The sequence below is a fragment of the Pan paniscus genome, chromosome 18 (genome assembly GCF_029289425.2).
Source record: "Pan paniscus chromosome 18, NHGRI_mPanPan1-v2.0_pri, whole genome shotgun sequence".
NCBI lineage: Eukaryota > Metazoa > Chordata > Mammalia > Primates > Hominidae > Pan > Pan paniscus.
The window spans coordinates 31,898,087-31,919,431 of record NC_073267.2 but is presented as its reverse complement, the minus strand read 5'-3'; the positions used below and the strand labels follow the sequence as shown (position 1 = coordinate 31,919,431).

The following is a 21,345-nucleotide window of genomic DNA, read 5'->3' as shown; positions in this document are numbered from 1 at the left end:
GATCTCAGCTCACTGCAACCTCCACCACTTCCCAGGTTCAAGCGATTCTCCTGCCTCAGCCTCCCGAATAGCTGGGATTACAGGCACCTGCCACCATGCCTGGCTCATTTTTTTGTATTTTTATTAGAGACAGGGTTTCACCACATTGGCCAGGCTGGTCTCAAACTCCTGATCTCAGGTGATCTGCCCGCCTTGGCCTCCCAAAGTGCTGGGATTACAGGCGTGAGCCACCGTGCCCGGCCTCGGCTCAAGTATTTTTAAATAAAGTTTTCCTAGACATTACACACTTAATATAGTGTACAGTTGACCCTTAAGCGATTGGGGTTCAAACTGCACAGATCCACTTACATGTGAATTTTTTCAAATACAAGTTACACTGAGTCTGCCTGTCTCCCCTTTGGCCTCCTCCTAAGAAACGTGAAGACGAGGGCCTTTATGATGATCCACTTCCACTTGATAGTGAATGTATTTTCCTTATGATTTTCTTAACACTTTCTCTAGTTTTATTGTTTTTTTTTTTTTTTTGAGATGGAGTCTCGCTCTGTCACCCAGGCTGGAGTGCAGTGGCGCGATCTCAGCTCACCGCAACCTCCGCCTCCTGGATTCAAGCAATTCTCCTGCCTCAGCCTCCCGAGTAGCTGGAATTACAGGCATGTGCCACCACACCCGGCTAATTTTTTTGTATTTTTAGTAGAGACACGGTTTCACCATGTTGGCCAGGCTGGTCTCGAACTCCTGACCTTGTGATCCACCCATCTCAATCTCCCAAAGTGCTGGGATTACAGGCGTGAGCCACCGCGCCTGGCCACTCTCTAGTTTTATTGTAAGAATACAGTATATAATACATATAACACACAAAGTATGTGTTTGTATGCTATCAGCAAGGCTTCTGGCCAGCAGCAGGTTACTAGTTACATTTTGGGGGAGTCAAGTTATATGTGAGGAGCCAGACACGGTAGCTTACACCTCTAATCCCAGCAGTTGGGGAGACCAAGGTTGAGCCCAGGAGTCCAAGGCTGCAGTGAGCTAGGATGGTGCCACCGCACCCAGCCTGGGTGACAGTGAGACCCTATATCTCTTCTTTTCCCTTTGTTCAGCCTCCCCATAGAGACCGTCGAAAATTGCCAATGCTGATTATATTTCAAGTCATCATGGAGTCATTGGCTATGATACTGCCACTGCACAAAGCTGGTCCCACTCAAAAACAAGTTATATGTGGATTTGTGGCTGCATGGAGGGGGGCTGGCACCCCTAACCCCTGCATTGTTCAAGGGTCAACTATAATATAAACATAACTTCACTGAGAAATCAAAAAATTTGTGACCTGCTTTATTGTGGTAGTCTGGAAGCAAACCTACAGCATCTGAGGTATGCCTGTCCAGTCCCTGTTCCCACAATGTGAATGGATGCTAGACATTCACTTAGTATTCCGAGGAAACAAGATGGGTTTGGTACCTGAGCTGAAGCCATGCTGGCTCCAGAGCGATAGAACATTCTTTCCCACTATCTCCCAGGAGGCTGAATAATGGCATCCTACTGTGTCTAGGCAATCACTAAGCTCACTGGACTTGATTTCTCTGTTAAAATTGCTCTGGGATCTCACAAGCTCCCCATCTGTCTGGGGTTCAACACCCTTTTTGTCCTCCCCCATCCTCTCCAATTTGCACAAAGGACACAGGACACTTGCTGGCTTACTATTCAAAGTTTACTGACCTCCCCAGCCAGGCAGGCCAACCCTTCCGAGCAGGGGAAATGTCCATCTAGCTGCCCTCTGCTGGGTTGCAGCCTATGCCATGAGAGGGTACTGGAAGCAGGAGGGAGCCCTGGCTAGGGCAGGCCTTAAACGCAAGGGAAGCTGAGCAGAGGTCTGCACACTCAACCCCATTTGATGTTCTTCTCCTCCTCAGTCATGGCCAGCGTGTTGGTGACTAGACCGGTGCCAATAGTCCGGTTGCCATCTCGCAGGGTGAAACGCTGGCCTTTCTCTAAGATCATTGGCTGCCGCAAGATTAGGTTGAACTTCAGGTCCTCCCCGGGCATGGCAAGCTCCTAGAGTAGGAAGAGAAGGATCATGCGTGGCCTCCAGGGTGCCTTCATTCCTTAAGTCTTTTTTGGCTACCTCGGAGGTTAAGAGTCATGGGAGAATGCAGCAGGGGAATGGTTCTGCCTGGGGACAGCTTCATCCATCTCAGGCTGTCAGGCAGATGCAAACAGCATATTGAGACAAGAAAACATAAAAGAGACCAGTGATGAGTGTTCCTAACGTATGTTCTTGAGAAAAAAATGTCTAGGAAGTTGTGGGTTATGCAGGTTTCTTGGTCACAGGACTTAAGCCTTCATATATAGTGAAACTCTCAAAAAGAAGAGACCTTTTCTAGGAAATCTTTCTGTGGGTACATGCTGGCAGAGCTAAACTTTTAACCTGCTTCAGCTTAGGGCATACTGGATGAGGACTCCCGCCCCTAAGTCCATGGGCCATGCCCCTTCTGTTGGCTAGCAGCGGCAAGCAGCCCCTTTCCACCTAAGGAAATAAAGCCACTCGGGTTGTCACAGTGTATCTTTGGAACTATGAGTGAAGCAAAGGTAATATAAAAAGTCCCCCCTCCACCCTACATTCCTCCCACCCACCGTACCTTCTCTGGGGGCAGGATAATCCGACAGGCCATGTCCCAAGTCAGGGAGAACATGACAGGCATGAAGTGGGACACAAAGGGCTTGTGGCGGCCACCTTCCTCCTTGCTGAGGATGTAAACCTGGAGGAGAGTGAGCAATGACGGTGAGCTGGGCTTGGCTGGAGGCTGGGGAGAGCTTGGCTCAACCCTGCCCACCGTCACCTGGAGCCCTCACCTGGGCCTCCACCTTCTGGTGGGGCTTGATGGAACCCGGCTTGACCATGACCAGGCCCCGCCGCAAGTCCTCCCGCTTCAAGCCTCGGACCAGGGCCCCGAGGTTATCTCCGGCTTCGGCCCTCTCCAGGCTCTTGTGGAACATCTCAATGCCTAGGACGGAAGGGGAAAAGAAGCAGGGAGAAGGAAGGCGAATGTGAGACAGAGGGAAGGCACAAGGGATCTGCCGGGGTAAGGCCACCCTTCAGCCAGCCCCTGCTCTCCAGACTGGCTTCCCGAACCTGTCACCACAGTGCGGATGTTCTTGCTATGTCCTAGGAGCTCACACTCGTCTCCCTTCTTTAAAATGCCACGCTCTAGTGTACCTGTCACCACGGTGCCACGGCCTGGGAGGGAATAAGACAGGATATCAGGGACCCCGAGCTAGGCTTCTGCTAGAGTGCGTGGGAACAGGCAGAGTCCTCACCAGGGACGGAGTACACCGCCTCCACAGGCAGCAGGAAAGGCTTCTCCAGGTCCCGGGCGGGCACTGGGATGTACGTGTCCACAGCATCCAGTAGCTTCTGCACAGACTTCAGGCCTAACTCAGGGTCCCGACCCTGTTGAGGGGAAGTGCCAGGACTCTGAAATCCCCATTCTACTTCCCTCGATTATCAAGAGCCACTTCCCAGACACAAAGCAGAGCTCTGGGTGCCCATCCAGCCCCACCCTCTGCAGCAGCTGCCCTGCCTGACCCCGCGTTCACCTCAAGGGCACAGAGAGCAGAGCCTACGATGACTGGGGTCTCCTCCCCTTTATAGCCAAACTCGGTGAGCAGCTCTCGGATCTCCAGTTCCACCAGTTCCACCATCTCAGAGTCCTGGACAGCGTCAGCCTTGTTCACATACACCACCACATGCTCCACCCCAATCTGTAGATGCCAGAGAGACAGGGACAATATCCAGAGGGGCTCAACTCCCCACTCTTCCCTTTTGCATCCTTACCCAGGCTCTGAGTACCTGTCTGGCCAGTAATAAGTGCTCTCGGGTCTGGGGCATGGGGCCGTCATTGGCTGCTACCACCAGGATGCAGCCGTCGAGGGGTGCAGTGCCTGTGATCATATTCTGGAGAGGAGGAGGAGAGGAAACAGCCAAGTTCAACGAGCTCTTCAGTTCACATCCATATAGCCAAGTGTAGCAGTTAGAAACTCAGGCCCACCTTTCTCTACCATCTCCTCACCACCCATTCTGAGTGGCCAAGACCACAAACCTGCCATCTCATACCCAAACACTGAATATCTTAATCTCCTCTCCACAAGCCTAACATTTATCCTGACAAGAGGCAGCTTCTGGCCCTGTCTCCAGTGTCCCAGCAACCCTCACCTTAACATAATCTGCATGACCCGGGCAGTCTGTGTGGGCGTAGTGGCGGGCGGCAGTGCTATACTCCACATGAGCCGCATTGATGGTGATACCCCGAGCTCGCTCCTCCGGGGCATTGTCAATCTCTTCGTACTTCTTGAACTTAGCCCCACCTCCCTCAGCTAGAACTAAAGGAGGAAAAGAACACACCTCTCAGCTAAAGTTCCAGTGCTAGAGGCAGAGCTTAGACCACGCCCCTGAACCCTCCCACCTAAATACATAACCTCCTCCAATCTCTAACTCTTCCAGCAGAGAGAACTGTGGGTCAGAAAGAAATGTTAGAGGGCCTTAAGGGTCTGCCCTGTGACTTCTTTAGGGTACAGCCTCTGCTTGCAGAGCATTCCCCACGACTTTGTGATCCCCAAGCCATTGGTGGATCACAAAGTTCTTCCTGTTCAGGAGAAATTTGTCTCTTGCATCTCCCAATCCACCTGCCGCACAAATTCGGGCTCTTGGGGCCACAGTAAACTCCTCCAGCAGACACTCTGCTGGCCTTGCCTCCCTGGCTCCAGGTCCCATCAGTAGATAGTGCGCTGCTGGACGCCCTAACCCCACTCACTCTTCGTGATAGCTGCAGTCAGCGTGGTCTTGCCGTGGTCCACATGGCCGATGGTACCCACATTCACATGTGGCTTGTCGCGCACGTAAGTCTTCTTGGCCTCCACGGCCAGGCCGCGGCACAAGAGAGGCAATGCCGGGGCTTTCAGCAGCCGCAACAGACCCTGCAGCAGGAAGGTCCGGCCGGCGGCGAGACCTGCCGGGACCGAAGCTTGGAGTCAGGCAGGTAAGGGGTCAGACCGAACCCAGCCACCTACCACTCCCCCAAAGTGTTCCTGGGCCGCCATCGCCCTCCCTGACCACTTACCGCTGAAGTGGGGCGTCGCGCGCAGCAGGGTGGCGGCCACCATTGTGGTCATACTCGCGCCCCGGGAACCGGGGAGCGGGGAGCCCGAGCGCACAGCAGAGGAAGGGCGCCTGCGGCTGGAAGGCACTTCCGGCGGAAGTTAGGGCTGGGAGGGCAAGTCCGGGCCCCTCTAGCCGCCAGTGTCTATGGCCGTCTCAGCCGACGTCGGGCGCGCGGCTGAAGACGTCATGGAGGGGACTGGTGTCTCGAGGGCGGAGTATGATGGAGAGGTTTTCCACCACTCGCGCCTCTCGGGCTGAGGGGCAACGTACTTCTCTCTGGCGGTCGCAGGGGGCACTGGGGAGCGTCCCCTAAATCACCGGCGCCGCGAAGGCTCATGGGCGTAGTAGTTCTCAGGTCGGCGGGCTGTGGAGGTGATCAGAGTGGGAGTCAGGCGGGCTAGGCCGGACCCGGAGGGAGGGGCTCGGGCTCCGGGAGGCAGCTGCGGCTCCGACTGCTCAGGAACCTCCTCCTGGGCCCGGCAGAGAGAGACCCCGAGTCCCCCGGAGTCCGACTCGCTACGCGGGTCTTGCGAGATATCTGGCCGCCTCTGCCGCAGCTGGAGGTAGGGGACCAGGTCCTGGACGCCTTTCGGGGATGGGGTGAAGTGTGACCTCCCTCTTCGCTGAGACTTTGTTTTCTAATCTGTAAAATGGGAATAGTAGTATCCACTTCATAGGGAGAGCCTGACATCTAGCCCTGAGAGGAGATGAACTGGGTAGGAGTCAGTGTTGGGCCCTGTGAGGTCAGGCAGCTTGCGGGGACCCTGTACTGCTAGACCTCACAGGGCCAGAGCCCACAAGACAGACAGCTTCGCTGCCCACCCCTGTAGCCTCTCAGCAGCCTAAGGAGCAATTCCTTTGGGCATCGCCCCACCCATCTAATTTTGCAGATGAGGAGCCAAGGATGAGGAACCAGCTAGGGGAACCTTTAAGGGCAGGCTGAGTCTCCTTTAATCTGTCGGTGGCCCCAGCACCTAACAGGGTGGAGCATGCAGTGAATGTTGAATGAATGGGTGCAAGGGTAGTCAATGTCCCTTAACTTTCACATCCATCATCTCATGGCAGCTTCCACAGGGCACTCCAAAGTGTTAATTATGGCTGCTTAACCCTGGCTAATGTTTCGGAACTCATCAGATCCTGAGACTCAGTGGACAGTGTTTGTTTCAAATAGATTCCCCAATTCCTCCCCTGGAGGTTATGATTCCGTGGGGTCTATGCACACTGGGAAGCTATATAACAAACACTCTTCTAAAACTGAGAAGAGGCTGGGCACGGTGGCTATAGTCCCAGCCTATAGTCCCAGCAGTTTGGGAGGCTGAGGTGGGAGGACGGTTTGAAGCCAGGAGTTCAAGACCAGCCTGGGCAGATTAGGAGACCCTATCTCTACAAAAAAAAATTTTAAATTAGCCAGGCACAGTAGCATGCAGCTATAGCCCCTCCTACTCAGGAGGCTGAGGCAGGAGGATCGACTGAGCTCAGGAGTTCAAGGCTGTGGTGAGGTATGATCATGACACTGCACCCCACCGTGAGTGACAGAGAAAGACCCCATCTCTTTTTTTTTTTTTTTTTTTTTTTGAGACAGAGTCTCACTCTGTCGCCCAGGCTGGAGTGCAATGGGGCGATCTCGGCTCACTGCAACCTCCACCTCCTGGGTTGAAGCAATTCTCCTACCTCAGCCTCATGAGTAGCTGGGACTACAGGCATGTGCCACCATGCCTGGCTAATTTTAGTATTTTTAGTACAGACGGGGTTTCACCTCGTTGGCCAGACGGCTCTCGAACTCCAGACCTCAAGTGATCCACCCATTGTGGCCTCCCAAAGTGCTGGGACTACAGGCGTGAGCTACCACGCTCAGCCAAGAAAGACCCCATCTCTATAAAAATATTTTGGCCGGGCATGGTGGCTCACACCTGTAATCCTAGCACTTTGGGAGGCCAGGCGGGTGGATTGCCTGAGTTCAAGAGTTCGAGAACAGCCTGGGCAACACTGTGAAACTCTGTCTCTACTAAAATACAAAAAATGAGCTGGGCGTGGCAGTGTGCACCTGTAGTCCCAGCTACTCGGGAGGCTGAGGCAGGATAATTGTTTGCACCCGGGAGGCGGAGGTTGCAGTGAGCTGAGATGGTGCCACTGCACTCCACCCTGGGCGACAGAGCGAGACTCCGTCTCCAAAAAAAAAAAATTTTTTTTCAAATGAAAACTCAGAGGAGTTTGGGAAACTCTGAACTAGAGCTTTATGATGTCAGGCATTCCTATTGTTTCACAATCAGCGCTCCCAGTGCTACCCTGGGTAGTAGGAGCTATTATTTCCTCCATTTTGCAGGTGTGAAAACTGACGGTCAGGGTGATTAAGGAATCCACCACCACTAAACCCCAAAAAGTGTGCACACTGCACTGTCCTTTTTTTTTTTTTTTTTGAGACAGAGTCACACTCTTGCCCAGCTGGAGTGCAGTGGCATGATCTCGGCTCACTGCAACCTCCATCTCCCAGGTTCAAGCGATTCTCCTGCCTCAGCCTCCCGAGTAGCTGGGATTACAGGCGCCTGCCACCACGCCCAGCTAATTTTTGTATTTTTAATAGAGACGGGGTTTCACCATATTGGCCAGGCTGGTCTTGAACTCCCGACCTCAAGTGATCCGCCCACCTTGGCCTCCCAAAATGCTGGGATTATAGGTGTGAGCCACCATGCCCAGCCAGACTGTACTATAATTTAACTCTCATTTTACTGCTCAGATAAAGTGAGGAACTTGCCAAGACTTCTCTCTTCCTGGCCCTCCAATTAATCAGTTCTGCTTAGGAAAGGCTGGTATCATGTGTAGTATAAACAGATTTTGTTTTTGTTTTTTTGACAGAGCCTTGCTGGGTCTCCTAGGCTGGAGCATAGTGGGGCAGTCACAGCTCACTGCAGCTTCAGCCTCCCAAGCTCAATCTACCTCAGCCTCCCAAATAGCTGGGATTACAAGCATACACCATCACACCTGGCTAATTTTTGTATTTTTTGTAGAGATGGGGTTTCGCCATGTTGGCCAGGCTGGTCTCCCAATACTGGGGCCCAAGCCGTCTGCCCACCTTGGCCTCTCAAAGTGCTGGGATTACAGGCATGAGCCACTGTGCCCAGCCTAAAAGGGTTTTCTTTGTTTCTACTCTGTACCTAAGTCACTGTACTCCTAGGAATTTATCCTAAGACACTATTGGCCACTAGCAAGTTATGAGTTTTTGGGGGTGGTATTTGAATTAATGGTTTATATTTTTGTGGTGCTATATTTATTTTAATGTGTATTAGCTTGAAAAAAACTGGCATAATAATCAAGTTTTTAAACAAATCAACTTAAAAGAATATTGTTTGGTAGATAATATTATGGATGCACTGGGCACAATGGCTCACACCTATAATCCCAGCACTTTGGGAGGTCGAGGCAGGCGGATCACTTGAGGCCAGGAGTTCGAGACCAGCCTGGCCAACATGGTGAAATCTCGTCTTTACTAAAAATACAAAATTAGCTGGGCATGGTGCACGCCTGTAGTCTCAGCTACTCAGGAGGCTGAGGCAGGAGAATCGCTTGAACCCAGGAGGCGGAGGTTGCAGTGAGCCGATATCACGCCATTGTACTCCAGCCTGGGTGACAGAGCGAGACTCTGTCTCAAAAATAAAATAAAAACTATTATGTGTGGTATGAATATATGGCAAATTTTTTGGAAGGTAGTGAATGAATGGCTAGAGTTTGAGAAACACGGCGTTCAGAAAAGAGCCCAGAGAAAATTTTTTCTAGAGCTGTTGACCGTAGCATCCTCTGTATTAGTGAATGGCTCAGTCAGAAGTCTTGACTTACAGATAACAGATTTTACATTGGCTGGCTTAAGCAGAGGAGGGATTTGTTAAGGGTATTAGGCAGCTTACAGAATTGTGGGGCAAACTGGAGAACTAATTCCAAGCCATAGAACTGATTTGACCTGATAAGAAAACTGCTGTTACTGTCACTACCATCAAATGCTACATGCCAGGATATCAACTCGTCTGTTATAGCTACTGCCGGGGGCACTGAAACCACTTCTGCTATTGCTTGAGACCAGGAGTTCGAGACCAGCCTGGGCAAAATAGTGAGACCTTGTCTCTACAAACATAAAAATAAAAAAATTTGCCAGATATGGCAGCACATGCTTGTATAATCCCAGTTACTGGGGAGGCTGAGACAGGAAGATCACTTGAACCCAGGAATTTGAGGCTGCAGTGAGCAATGATAGCACCACTGCACTCCAGCCTGTGTGACAGTGCCAGACCATGTCTCTAAAACAAAAAGGGCCAGGTGTGGTGGCTCACGCCTGTAATCCCAGAACTCTGGGACACTAAGGTGGGCGGATCACGAGGTCAGGAGATCAAGACCATCATGGCTAATATGGTGAAACCCCGTCTCTACTAAAAATACAAAAAATTAGCCAGGAGTGGTGGCACGTGCCTGTAGTCCCAGCTACTTGGGAGGCTGAAACAGGAGAATCGCTTGAACCCAGGAGGCAGAGGTTGCAGTGAGCCGAGAGTGCACCACTGCACTCCAGCCTGGGTGACAGAGTGAGCGAGACTCCATCTGAAAAAAAAAAAAAAAAAGGAAATTAAAAAGGGCCGGACGTGGTGGCTCATGCCTGTAATCCCAGCACTTTGGGAGGCCAAGGCAGGTGGATCACGAGGTCAAGAGATTGAGACCATCCTGGCCAATATGGTGAAACCCGTCTCTACTTAAAAAATACAAAAATTAGCTGGGCATGGTGGCGCTTGCCTGTAGTCCCAGCTACTCGGGAGGCTGAGGTGGGAGACTCGCTCGAACCTGGGAGGTGGAGGTTGCAGTGTGCCAAGATTGCGCCACTGCACTCCAGCCTGCCGACAGAGCAAGACTCTGTCTCAAAAAAAAAAAAAAAAAAAAAACAACCTATCCAAAACAGGACTCTCCACTTCCTCCCACTCTCCTTATACATCTGAACGTGGGGCACCACTGTTCTCCCCTCCCCTCTCCCCACACCTACGCTCCTCCCCAGTTCTGATTCTCCAAATGGAATCCCCAGTGTGACCCCACGTTTTACTATGTCCTCTGTCAACACTGTGGTTCAATTGGGATCATCTCTCATCCAGGTTACCTCAGGAGCTCTCCAGTGGGTCTCCTGGCTTCTGTTCTCATTCCCAACGCCTTTCTTCTTCTTTTTTTTTTTTCCAAGATGAAGTCTTGCTCTGTCACCCAGGCTGGAGTGCAATGGCACAATCTTGGCTTACTGTAACCTCCGCCTCCCGGGTTAAAGCGATTCTCCTGCCTCAGCCTCCCAAGTAGCTGGGATTGCAGGCGCCTGCCACCACGCCCAGGTAATTTTTTCGTATTTTTAGTAGAGATGGAGTTTCACCATGTTGGCCAGGCTGGTCTCGAACTCCTGACCTTGTGATCCACCCGCCTCAGCCTCCCAAAATGCTGGGATTATAGGCATGAGCCACCGCGCCTGGCCTTTTTTTAAAAAAATACATATATTGGCTAGGCGTGGTGCCTCACGCCTGTAATCCCAGCACTTTGGGAGGCCGAGGCAGGTGGATCATGAGGTCAGGAGTTCGAGACCAGTCTGACCAACATGGTGAAACTCCGTCTCTATTAAAAATACAAAAAATAGTTGGGCATGGTGGTGCGCACCTGTGGTCCCAGCTACTCAGGAGGCTGAGGCAGAAGAATCGCTTGAACCCAGGAGGCGGAGGTTGCAGTGAGCCGAGATTGTGCCACTGCACTCCAACCTGGGCGACAGAGTGAGACTCTGTCTCAAAAAAAAGAAAAAAGAAATTTAAAAAAAAGAGTAAAGAAAAAGGCCACTTCTCTAATATGCAGGGAATAAACTATGAGTGAATAAACTATGAGCAAGACTCTGTATCCAAAAAATATATATTTTTATATATATATTTACATATATATTTATATATATTTACATATATATTTTTATATATATATTTACATATTTTTTAATATATATGTACATATATTTTTTATATATTTACATATATATTTTTATATATGTACATATATATTTATATATTTATATATACATATTTATATATATTTATATATACATTTATATATTTATATAAATGTATATATAAATATATATAAATATTATAAATATATAAATGTATATATAAATATATATAAATGTATATATAAATATATATATTTTTTGGGTACAGAGTCTTGCTCATATATATAAATATATAAATGTATATATAAATATATATAAATATATAAATAAATATATATATATATATATATATGCACACACACATACATATATTGGCTGGGCACTGCAACCTGCAACCTCTGCCTGCCAGGTTGAAGCAATTCTGCCTCAGCCTCACAAGTAGCTGGGATTACAGGCGTGCGCCACCATGCCCAGCTAATTTTTTGTAGTTTTAGTGGAGACGAGGTTTCACCATTCTGGCCAGGCTGGTCTCGAACTCCTGACCTCATGATCCGCCCACTTCAGCCTCCCAAAGTGCTGAGATTACAGGCATGAGCCACTACGCCCAGCGCCCACCCACCCCACTTTTTCTTTCTTTTTTTTTTGTAGAGACGGGGTCTCCCTATGTTGCCCAGGCTAGTCTCAAATTTCTGGCTCAAGCAATCCTCCCACTTTAGCTTCCTGAAATGCTGGGATTTCAGGTGTGAACCATCACGCCCAGCCCCCAATACCTTTCACATCCATTCTCCGTGCAGCAGCCAGATCAGACTTTAAAATGTGCCTCGAAGCCAGGCGCGGTGGCTCACGCCTGTAATCCCAGCACTTTGGGAGGCCAAGGCGGGCAGATCACAAGGTCAGGAGTTTGAGACCATCCTGGCTAACACGGTGAAACCCCATCTCTACTAAAATACAAAAAAAATTAGCCGGGCGTAGGTGGTGCACGCCTGTAGTCCCAGCTACTCGGGAGGCTGAGACAGGAGAATGGCGTAAAACCCGGGAGGTGGAGCTTGCAGTGAGCCAAGATCGCACCACTGCACTCCAGCCTGGGAGACAGAGTGAGACTAGGTCTCAAAAAAAAAAAAAAAAAAAAAAGTGCATCATCTCAGAACTTTGTGAGGCCAAGGTAGGAAGATAGCTTGAGCCCAGGAGTTTCAAGACTACCCTGGGCAATGTAGTGAGACTCCATCTCTACAAAAAATTTGAAAAATTAGCAGGGCATGGTGGCAAGCACCTGTAGTTCCAGCTCTGTGGGAGGCTGGGGTGGGAGGATCACTTGATCACTTGAGCCCAGGAGGTCGAGGCTGCAATGAGCCGTGATCACACCACTGCATTTCAGCATGGGTGACAGAGCAAGACCCTGTCTTAACAAAAATAATAATATAAATAAAATATTGACCATAAATGAACCCTCCCTAAATGACTCCTCACTGCACTTGGAATAAAATCCAAATTCCTACTTTAAATGGGCGATTTGTATCTCAATCATGGTAGGTGAATTATATCTCAATAAAGCTGTTATTAAAAAAATAATAAGGCCAAGTATGGTGGCTCATGCCTGTATGTAATCCCAGCACTTTAGGAGGCCGAGGAGGGTGGATTGCTTGAGCCCAAGAGTTTGAGACCAGCCTCGGCAACATGGCAAGAACCCGTCTCTACAAGAAACAGAAAAATTAGCTGGGCATGGTAGTGCACCCCTGGAGTCCCAACTACTTGGAAGGCTGAGGCAGGAGGATCAATTCAGCCTGGGAGTTCAAGGTTGCATTGAGCTGTGCTCAAGCCACTGCACTTTTGCCTGGGTAACAGAACGAGACCCTGTCTCAAAATAATAACGACAATAATAATAAAATTCTCCGTGTGTCCCACAAGGCCTGCATAATCTGGCCAGCTCTTTGAACCCATGTAGTTCATTTTCCTCACTCCCCTGGCTGCACTAGCCCTTCATTTTTGTTTTTGTTTTGAGACAGAGTCTCGTTCTGTCGCCCAGGCTGGAGTGCAGTGACACAATCTCGGCTCACTGCAACCTCCATCTCCTGGGTTCAAGCGATTCTCCTGCCTCAGCCTCCTGAGTAGCTAGGATTACAGATGACCACTACCACACCCTGCTAATTTTTGTATTTTTAGTAGACAGGGTATCACCATGTTGGCCAGGCTGGTCTCGAACTCCTGACTTCAGGTGATCTGCCCACCTTGGCCTCTGAAGGTGCTGGGTGCCTTACAAGTGTGAGACACCATGCCTTTCCCACACTGGCCCCCCACTTTCGTTTTGCAAACATTCCATGGTTGTTTCTTTTTTTAATTGTTGAGACAGAATCTCACTCTATCACCCAGGCTGGAGTGCAATGGTGTGATCTCGGCTCATTGCAACCTCCACCTCCTGGGTTCAAGCAATACTCATGCCTCAGCTTCCCAAGTAGCTGGGATTACAGGCAAGTGCCACCACACCCGACTAATTTTTTATTTTTAGTAAAGACGAGGGGTTTCACCATGTTGGCCAGGCTGGCCTCAAACTCATGGCCTCGAGTGATCTGCTCGTCTCTGCCTCCCAAATTGCTGGGAGTACAGGCATGAGCCACCGCGCCTGGCCCCCATGATTGTTTCTACCTTGATTTTCTTCATAGCATCTAAATGCCCAAAATTATCTTACTATTTTGCTTGTTTTCTTCCCATCTCACCAGCTTGTGGCACTAAGAATTTATTTATTTATTTATTTATTTATTTATTTATTTATTTATTTATTTATTTATTTTTGAGACAGAGTCTTGTTCTGTCGCCCGGGCTGGAGTGCAGTGGAGCGATCTCCGCTCACTGCAAGCTCCGTCTCCTGGGTTCACGCCATTCTCCTGCCTCCGCCTCCGGAGTAGCTGGGACTACAGGCGCCCGCCAGCACGCCCGGCTAATTTTTTTTTTTTTTTTTTGTATTTTTAGTAGAGATGGGGTTTCACTGTGTTAGCCAGGATGGTCTCGATCTCCTGACCTTGTGATCCGCCTGCCTCGGCCTCCCAAAGTGCTGGGATTACAGGTGTGAGCCACCGCGCCCAGCCTTTTTTACTCTTAAGAACAATGCCGGCCAGGCGTGGTGGCTCACACTTGTAATCCCAGCACTTTGGGAGACCGAGGTGGGTGAATCACGAGGTCAGGAGTTAAAGACCAGCCTGGCCAACCCCATCTGTACTAAAAATACAAAAAAAAAAAAAAAATAGCTGTGGGGTGGTGGTGGGTGCCTGTAATCCCAGCTACTAGGGAGGCTGAGGCAGGAGAATCACTTGAATCCGGAGGCGGACATTGCAGTGAGCCCAGATCACGCCACTGCACTCCAGCCCAGGGGACCATGCAAGACTCCATCTCAAAAAAAAAAAAAACCACACACACACAAAAAAGTGCCTAATACTTAAGTGAATCAGTATTTGTTGGAGGATTTATTGAATCATTTCAATTGAGCATTTGCATTGGGCTTAGTAAGTTTCCTGAGGTTTTCAATGGAAAGCAAATTTTATATTCACATTCATTTTTATAAATAAAGATGGGTCACTGTACCTTCTTGGCCCTCAGCTTTATTATCTACAAATTGGGGGTGGAGGTTAAATCATATGATCTCTAAGATTTCTTGTAGCTCTAAAACTTCTAAGAGAAGGATGGGGTCTGGTGCAATGGAAATGAGTACTGGGCTAGCCAGGAACTTAGTGGCACATTAAGGACTAGGTCCCAGCGCACTGTCCTTGGTGCCACTCTATAAATCCTTCCTCAGAGGAAGCTCAAGGGCATCCTTCACTCTTCACTCTTCCCACCAGCCAACTTGGCAGGACCTCCTGGGAAGTCTCTCTGGTTAAACCCCTTGGCACCAACCCCATTACATCGCCATAGCCAGGCCAGCATCAGCCCTCTTGTGGACCACTGCACCAACTTCTGCTCTGCCTCCTGCCTCCCCAAGTCCCTGCATGCCAACCCTGAGTGTGCTTCCAAACCCAGGGCTCCCGTCACACCCATGTCACTCTGATGTGATGGGAGACATCACAACTGGAAGCACTTGGTGAATGTCATACAAAAGCTACTAAGTAAAAGGTACTTGAGGCCAGGCCCAGTGGCTCACACCTGTAATCCCATCACTTTGGGAGGCCGAGGTGGGAGGATCACTTGAGGTCAGGAGTTCGAGACCAGCCTGGCCAACGTGGTGGAACCTCATCTGTACTAAAAATACAAAAATTAGCTGGACGCGGTGATGCACACCTGTAATCCCAGCTACTTGGGAGGCTAAGGCAGGAGGATTGCTTGAACCCGGGAGATGGAGGTTGCAGTGAACCGAGATTGCATCACTGCACTCCAGTCTGGGCAACAGAGTGACTCTGTCTCAAAAAAAAAAAAAAAAAAGATAGTTGAGAGGTGGCCTAGGTGGACCAGCCATGCATGGCTTCCCAGAGGAGGCTACACTGTCCCCCATCAGGTTCAACAGTTCACAAGAATGGCTCATAATGGGGAGTGGGGGCGGGGGGGTGAAAGGGCAAAAAATAATATAAATGTATTTATTACCTCTGAACTGTACACTTAAAAATAGAAAAGATGTAAATTATACATGTATATTTTACTCAAATAAAAACAATGACTCATAGAATGCAGGAAAGCACTACACTTGGGATTACAGCTTTACAAAGAATACAAAGCAGGGCCAGCCAATGAAGAGACACACAGGGAGAGCTGGGACAGCAGGCCACCAAGCTCCTGTGCCCTCTCCCCTGTGGAAGCAGGGCACGTCACCTCCCAGCACATCAATGCATTTGCTGACCAGAACACCCACTGAGTTTCGGTGTCCGGAGTTGTTTTTTTTTTGAGACGGAGTCTCGCTCTGTTGCCCAGGCTGGAGTGCAGGGGCGCAATCTCGGCTCACTGCAAGCTCCGCCTCCTGGGTTCACGCCATTCTCCTGCCTCAGCCTCCTGAGTAGCTGGGACTACAGGCGCCCACCACCACACCTGGCGAATTTTTGGTATTTTTAGTAGAGAGGGGGTTTCACTGTGTTAGCCAGGATGGTCTCGATCTCCTGACCTCGTGATCCACCCACCTCAGCCTCCCAAAGTGCTGGGATTACAGGCGTGAGCCACCGCGCCCGGCCAGAGTTCTTATTAGTACATCACTGGCCATGTGATTGGTCTTACCCTTCAGGCCCCCTCCCCTCCCTGGGGGTTAGGCTGGCTCAAAATCCCAACCCTCTAATCACAAGGTTGGTCTTTCTGGTGACCAGGCCCTATCCTGAAGCTACTGAGGGCCTGCCATGAGTCACCTCATTAGCAAAAACTCAGGTGTTGGCTGGGCACAGTGGCTCACGCCTGTAATCCCAGCATTTTGGGAGGCAGGGGTAGGTGGCTCACCTGAGGTCAGGAGTTCGAGAGCAGCCTGGCCAACGTGGTGAAACCCTGTCTCTACTAAAAATACAAAGATTAGCTGGGTGTGGTGGCCCATGCCTGCAATCCCAGCTACTTGGGAAGTTGAGGTGGGAGAATGGCGTGAACCCTGGAGGAGGTGGAGGTTGCAGTAAGCCAAGATCGCGCCACTGCACTGCAGCCTGGGAGACAGTGAGACTCTGTCTCAAACAAAAAAACTCAGGTGTTACATAAGGAACTTCTGAGTAACAGACATTTCTATGACTCAGGAAATTCCAAGTGTTTTGGAAGCTCTATGCCAGGAACCTGGGACAAAGACCAGCCAAATTCTTTTCAAAATTTTATTTATTTGGCTGGGCATAGTGGCTCACACTTGTAATCCCAGCACTCTGGGAGGCCAAGTCGGGCAGATCACTTGAGGCTGGGAGTTCGGGACCAGCTTTGCTAACATGGTGAATCCCCATCTCTGCTAAAAATACAAAAATTAGCCAGGCCTGGTGGCGCACGCCTGTAATCTCAGCTATTCGGGAGGCTGAGGCATGAGAATCACTTGAATCCAGGAGGCAGAGTTTGCAGCTGGTGAGCTGAGATCATACCACTGCACTCCAGCCTGGGTGACACAGCAAGACTGTTTCTCAAAAAAAAAAAAAAATCATTTATTTGGTTTTTTTTAGAGACAGGATCTTGCTGTGCATGATCTTGGCTCACTGCAACCTCTGCCTCCCTGGTTCAAGCCGTTCTCATGCCTTAGCCTCCCGAGTAGCTGGGATTACAGGCATGGACCACCCCACCTGGCTAATTTTTTTGTATTTGTTGTAGAGATGGGGTTTCACCATGTTGCCCAGGCTGGTCTTGAACTCCCAGCCTCGGGTGATTCGCCTGCCTCAGCCTCCTAACGTGTTGGGATTACAGGTGTGAGCCACCATGCCCAGCCTATTTATTTAAGTTTTATTTTAGGTTTGGGGGTACATGTGAAGGTTTATCACATAGATAGACACCTGTCATGGGGGTTTGTTATACATGTCATCACTCAGGTATTAAGCCCAGTACCCAACAGATAAATTCCTTATTAAATGACAGAAGATCACTGGGCGATGAAAGCTGAGCTGATGAGACAGCCCTGTTTTATTTGCTGTAGCTATTGGGAAAGCTATACTCTTTTTCTGCCAGGGTTGTTTAAGCGGGTAGAATGAGGCTTGGCTATTTTGCTACTTACGAGACGACAACCTCCCTGAGAATGAAGACAGTCCAGGGAGCCAGGCGTGGGTCATGCCTGTGGTCTCAGCTACTGGGGAGGCTGAGGTGAGAGGACTGCCTCAGCCCAGGAGTTCAAAGCTGCAGTAAGCTATGATTGTACCACTGCACTCCAGCCCGGGTGACAGAGCAAGACCCTGTATCAGGAAAAAAAAAAAGAGAGAGAGAAAAAGAAAGAAAGTCCAGGGAAAAGCAGAACTAAAAGAGACTGAGACCAAGTTCAAATCAACATTGTTTGAGCCTCTGGCTCCAGCCATGCCTGAAGTCATCCTATCTCTGATTTTTCAATTATTTAAATCAATAGACCCCCCTGCTGTTTTCATGTTTAAGTTAGCTGGAATTAGGGTTTCTAGTAGTTATAGCGGAAAGCATCCCGAGTTTTACATCCCTGCTTATGAGGAAGAAGGGTTTCTCCCCTTCATATTAATGCCTTGGCTTAACCTGGGCCCTGGATAACGTCCCCACCAACCTTCTCCGCAACCTTGCTCCTTCAGCGACCATCCTCTCTACTGATTCCTTTCCCCTTAATGTTTCCAACAAAATCAGATCTTCCTCAAGATAGAAACAAACAAGCAAACCTTTCTACCTTCTCACACTTACAACCTGCCTTATCTCTGTCCTCCCCTTTTCAGCCAAACTGTGTAGAACATCTCTCCACATTTTTCCTCCCACTTCTTGAATTTTTTTTTTTTTTTTTTTTTTTTACGATGGAGTCTTGCTCTGTCACCCAGGCTGGAATGCAGTGGCACGATCTTGGCTCACTGCGACCTCCACCTCCCAGGTTCAAGCGATTCTCCTGCCTCAGCCTCCCAAGTAGCTGGGATTACAGGTGCGTGCCACCACGCCTGGCTAATTTTAGTAGAGACAGGGTTTTGCCATGTTGGCCAGGTGGGTCTCAAACTCCTGACCTCAGGTGATCCGCCTGCCTTGGCCTCCCAAAGTGCTGGAATTACAGGCGGGAGCCACTGTGCCCGGCCTCCTCCCACTTCTTTACCTTCCACTCATTCCTCAAACCACTACCATTTGGCTTCTGCTGAAACTACTCTCACCAAGTCACACACCAGTCTCTTAGTTATCAATGCCTTCTAGAGACCATGGCAGCGCACCCTGTGATCCCCCACGGATCCCTTTATATCATTTGTGTTTGTGTTTGCCCATTTCCCCCGACACACACACATCCTATACTCACTCCCACACTCCCTGGTCTCTGGTATGTGATTTCTGTTCCAACAGTTAGGACTCCAGATTTGTTTTTTTTAATTTCTTGAGATGGAGTCTCGCTCTGTTGCCCAGTCTGGAGTGCAGTGGCACGATCTTGGCTCACTGCAACCTCCACCTCCCAGGTTCAAGCGATTCTCGTGCCTCAGCCTCCCAAGCAGCTGGGATTACAGGCATGCACCACCACACGTGGCTAATTTTTTATATTTTTGGTAGAGATGAGGTTTCGCCATGTTGGCTAGGCTGGTCTCAAACTCCTGACCTCAAGTGATCTGCCCACCATAGCCTCCCAAAGTGCTGGGATTGATAACAGTGGGATTGATTACAGGACTGAGCCACCATGCCCAGCACTTTTTTGTTTTTTGAGATGGAGTCTCGCTCTGTTGCCCAGGCTGGAGTGCCATGGGACGATTTTGGCTCACCACAGCCTCCGCCTCCCAGATTCAAGTGATTCTCCTGCCTCAGCCTCCCGAGTAGCTGAGATTACAGGCATGTGCCACCATGTCCAGCTAATTTTTGTATTTTTAGTAGAGGTGGGGTTTCACTATGTTGGCCAGGATGGTCTTGAACTCCTGAACTCATGATGCGCCCGCCTCAGCCTCCCAGTGTTGGGATTACAGGCGTGAGCCACTGCGCCCGGCCATCTTAGAACATTTTTTTTTTTTGAGACGGAGTCTCGCTCTGTCGCCCAGGCTGGAGTGCAGTGGTGCGATCTCGGCTCACTGCAAGCTCTGCCTCCCGGGTTCACGCCATTCTCCTGCCTCAGCCTCCCCAGTAGCTGGGACTACAGGCACCCGCCACCACGCCTGGCTAATTTTTTTTGTATTTTTAGCAGAGATGGGGTTTCACCGTGTTAGCCAGGATGGTCTTGATCTCCTGACCTCATGATCCGCCTGTCTCGGCCTCCCAAAGTGCTGGGATTACAGGCGTGAGCCACTGTGCCCGGCCTTGAACATTCTTAGGTGAGTCAGGATATTTATCCGTCTTCCCCTCTTGGGTTATTTGTCTTCGAGTTCCAGGATGGGCACTTGATCCAATCAGCTACTCAGTTCTGGAAATTTCATTGGGAATCTCAGAAAAGAGGCATGCTCCTTCTAGGAGAGTTGCTAAGCTATTGGGGTTTAAGCTTGGAGCTACAAAAAGCTATTTTGCCACTAAGAGAGGAGAGCCTGCCTGAGGGTGAAGCCAAATGCATGGGGAAGGCAGAACCAGAGATGGTGAGCCACAGGTTCCTGATATCTTCTGGCCCCTGTGTTCACCTGTCTGAATCTGTCCGCTCTGGACTTTTCGATTACTTGGGCCATAGCTTCCTTTACTGTTTAGGCCAGCTGGAGCCGGGTCAATCAGAGACTGGATGGGTGGAGGATCTCACTGTGCTCATGCTTTCAACTACCCTCCGTACTTTAATTGTTCTTGATTTCTCTAACTGGCCTTGATGTCTCTTCTTAGCTCCAGACTATATGCCCACAGATGTCCCAAAAGCACGTCTGAAATTGACCTCATTATTATTATTGTTATTATTTTTGAGATGGAGTCTCGCTCTTTTGCCCAGGCTGGATTGCAGTGGCGCAGTCTTGGCTCACTGCAACTTCCGCCTCCGGGGTTCAAGTGATTCTTCTGCCTCAGCTTCCTCTCAAGTAGCTGGGAGTACAGGCGCCTGCCACCAAGCCCGGCTAAATTTTTTGTATTTTTAGTGCAGATGGGGTTTCACCATGTTGGTCAGGCTGGTCTCAAACTCCTGACCTCAAGTGATCCGCCCGCCTCGGCCTCCCAAAGTGCTGGGATTACAGGCGTGAGCCACTGCGTCCGGCCTTGACCTCAATTCTTTTTTTTTTTTTTGATGGGGAGTCTAGCTCTGTTGCCCGCGCTGGAGTGCCGTGGCGCCATCTCGGCTCACCGCAACCTCTGCCTCCCGGGTTCAAGCTGTTCTCCTGCCTCGGTCTCCCAAGGGGCTGGGATTACAGGCGCCTGCCACCACGCCCGGCTAATTTTTTTGTATTTTTAGTACAGACGGGGTTTCACCATGTTGGTCAGGCTGGTCTCAAACTCCTGACCTCAAGCCATCCGCCCACCTCGGCCTCCCAAAGTGCTGGGATTACAGGCGTGAGCCAGCGCTCCCGGCCCTGACCTCATTTTTTTTTTTCTATTTTTAAAATAGGAATTCTAGTTCTGTTGCCTGGGCTGGAGTGCCGGGGCGCCATCTCGGCTCACCGCAATCTCTGCCTTCCGGATTCAAGCTATTCTCTTGCCTCTGCCTCCGGAGGGACTGGGACTACAGGCGCGCGCCACCATGCCCGGCTAATTTTTGTATTTTTAGTAGAGACGGGGTTTCACCATGTTGGCCAGGCTGGTCTCGAACTCCTGACCTCAGGTGATC

The 21,345-nt window shown here is 49.9% G+C and overlaps 2 protein-coding genes across 10 annotated transcripts in view; one reads left to right on the top strand and one right to left on the bottom strand.

Annotated features, from left to right (window-relative positions):
- Positions 1-1,687: 1,687 nt before the first annotated feature.
- TUFM (Tu translation elongation factor, mitochondrial) lies at positions 1,688-19,805 on the bottom strand. Of its 2 annotated transcripts, none has more exons than XM_063597530.1 (11): positions 17,713-19,805; positions 5,112-5,516; positions 4,806-5,000; positions 4,208-4,374; positions 3,845-3,949; positions 3,592-3,756; positions 3,313-3,445; positions 3,128-3,232; positions 2,848-2,999; positions 2,634-2,753; positions 1,688-2,049 (listed from the first exon to the last, which is right to left on the bottom strand). In XM_063597530.1, exons 2-11 carry the CDS (start codon positions 5,161-5,163, stop codon positions 1,876-1,878), a joined length of 1,368 nt encoding a protein of 455 aa, XP_063453600.1. In that variant the 5' UTR covers positions 5,164-5,516; positions 17,713-19,805; the 3' UTR covers positions 1,688-1,875. The 2 variants fall into 2 exon arrangements, with proteins under 2 accessions (XP_063453600.1, XP_063453599.1); XM_063597529.1 differs by lacking the exon at positions 17,713-19,805 and adding an exon at positions 10,278-10,299.
- SH2B1 (SH2B adaptor protein 1) overlaps positions 5,475-21,345 on the top strand; it is a 27,007-nt gene continuing 11,136 nt past the window's right edge. For 4 of the 8 annotated variants that reach the window (XM_063597489.1, XM_063597481.1, XM_063597486.1 and 1 more), the window contains exon 1: positions 19,804-19,930. The gene's annotated coding sequence lies outside the window, so the exon portion shown is untranslated. Of the gene's footprint in view, positions 5,716-19,803; positions 19,931-21,345 lie in introns of those variants that run through there. The other 4 variants (XM_055099677.2, XM_055099679.2, XM_008978722.4 and 1 more) reach the window with 4 other exon arrangements.

Excerpts from the sequence above, each read along its gene's own strand:
- TUFM (XM_063597530.1), bottom strand. The coding sequence starts at position 5,163 with ATGACCACAATGGTGGCCGCCACCCTGCTGCGCGCGACGCCCCACTTC. Across the intron at positions 4,375-4,805 it reads GACTGCAGCTATCACGAAGA|TTCTAGCTGAGGGAGGTGGG; the intron begins GTGAGTGGGGTT and ends TTCCTCCTTTAG. Across the intron at positions 3,446-3,591 it reads CTGCTCTCTGTGCCCTTGAG|GGTCGGGACCCTGAGTTAGG; the intron begins GTGAACGCGGGG and ends TCCCCTCAACAG.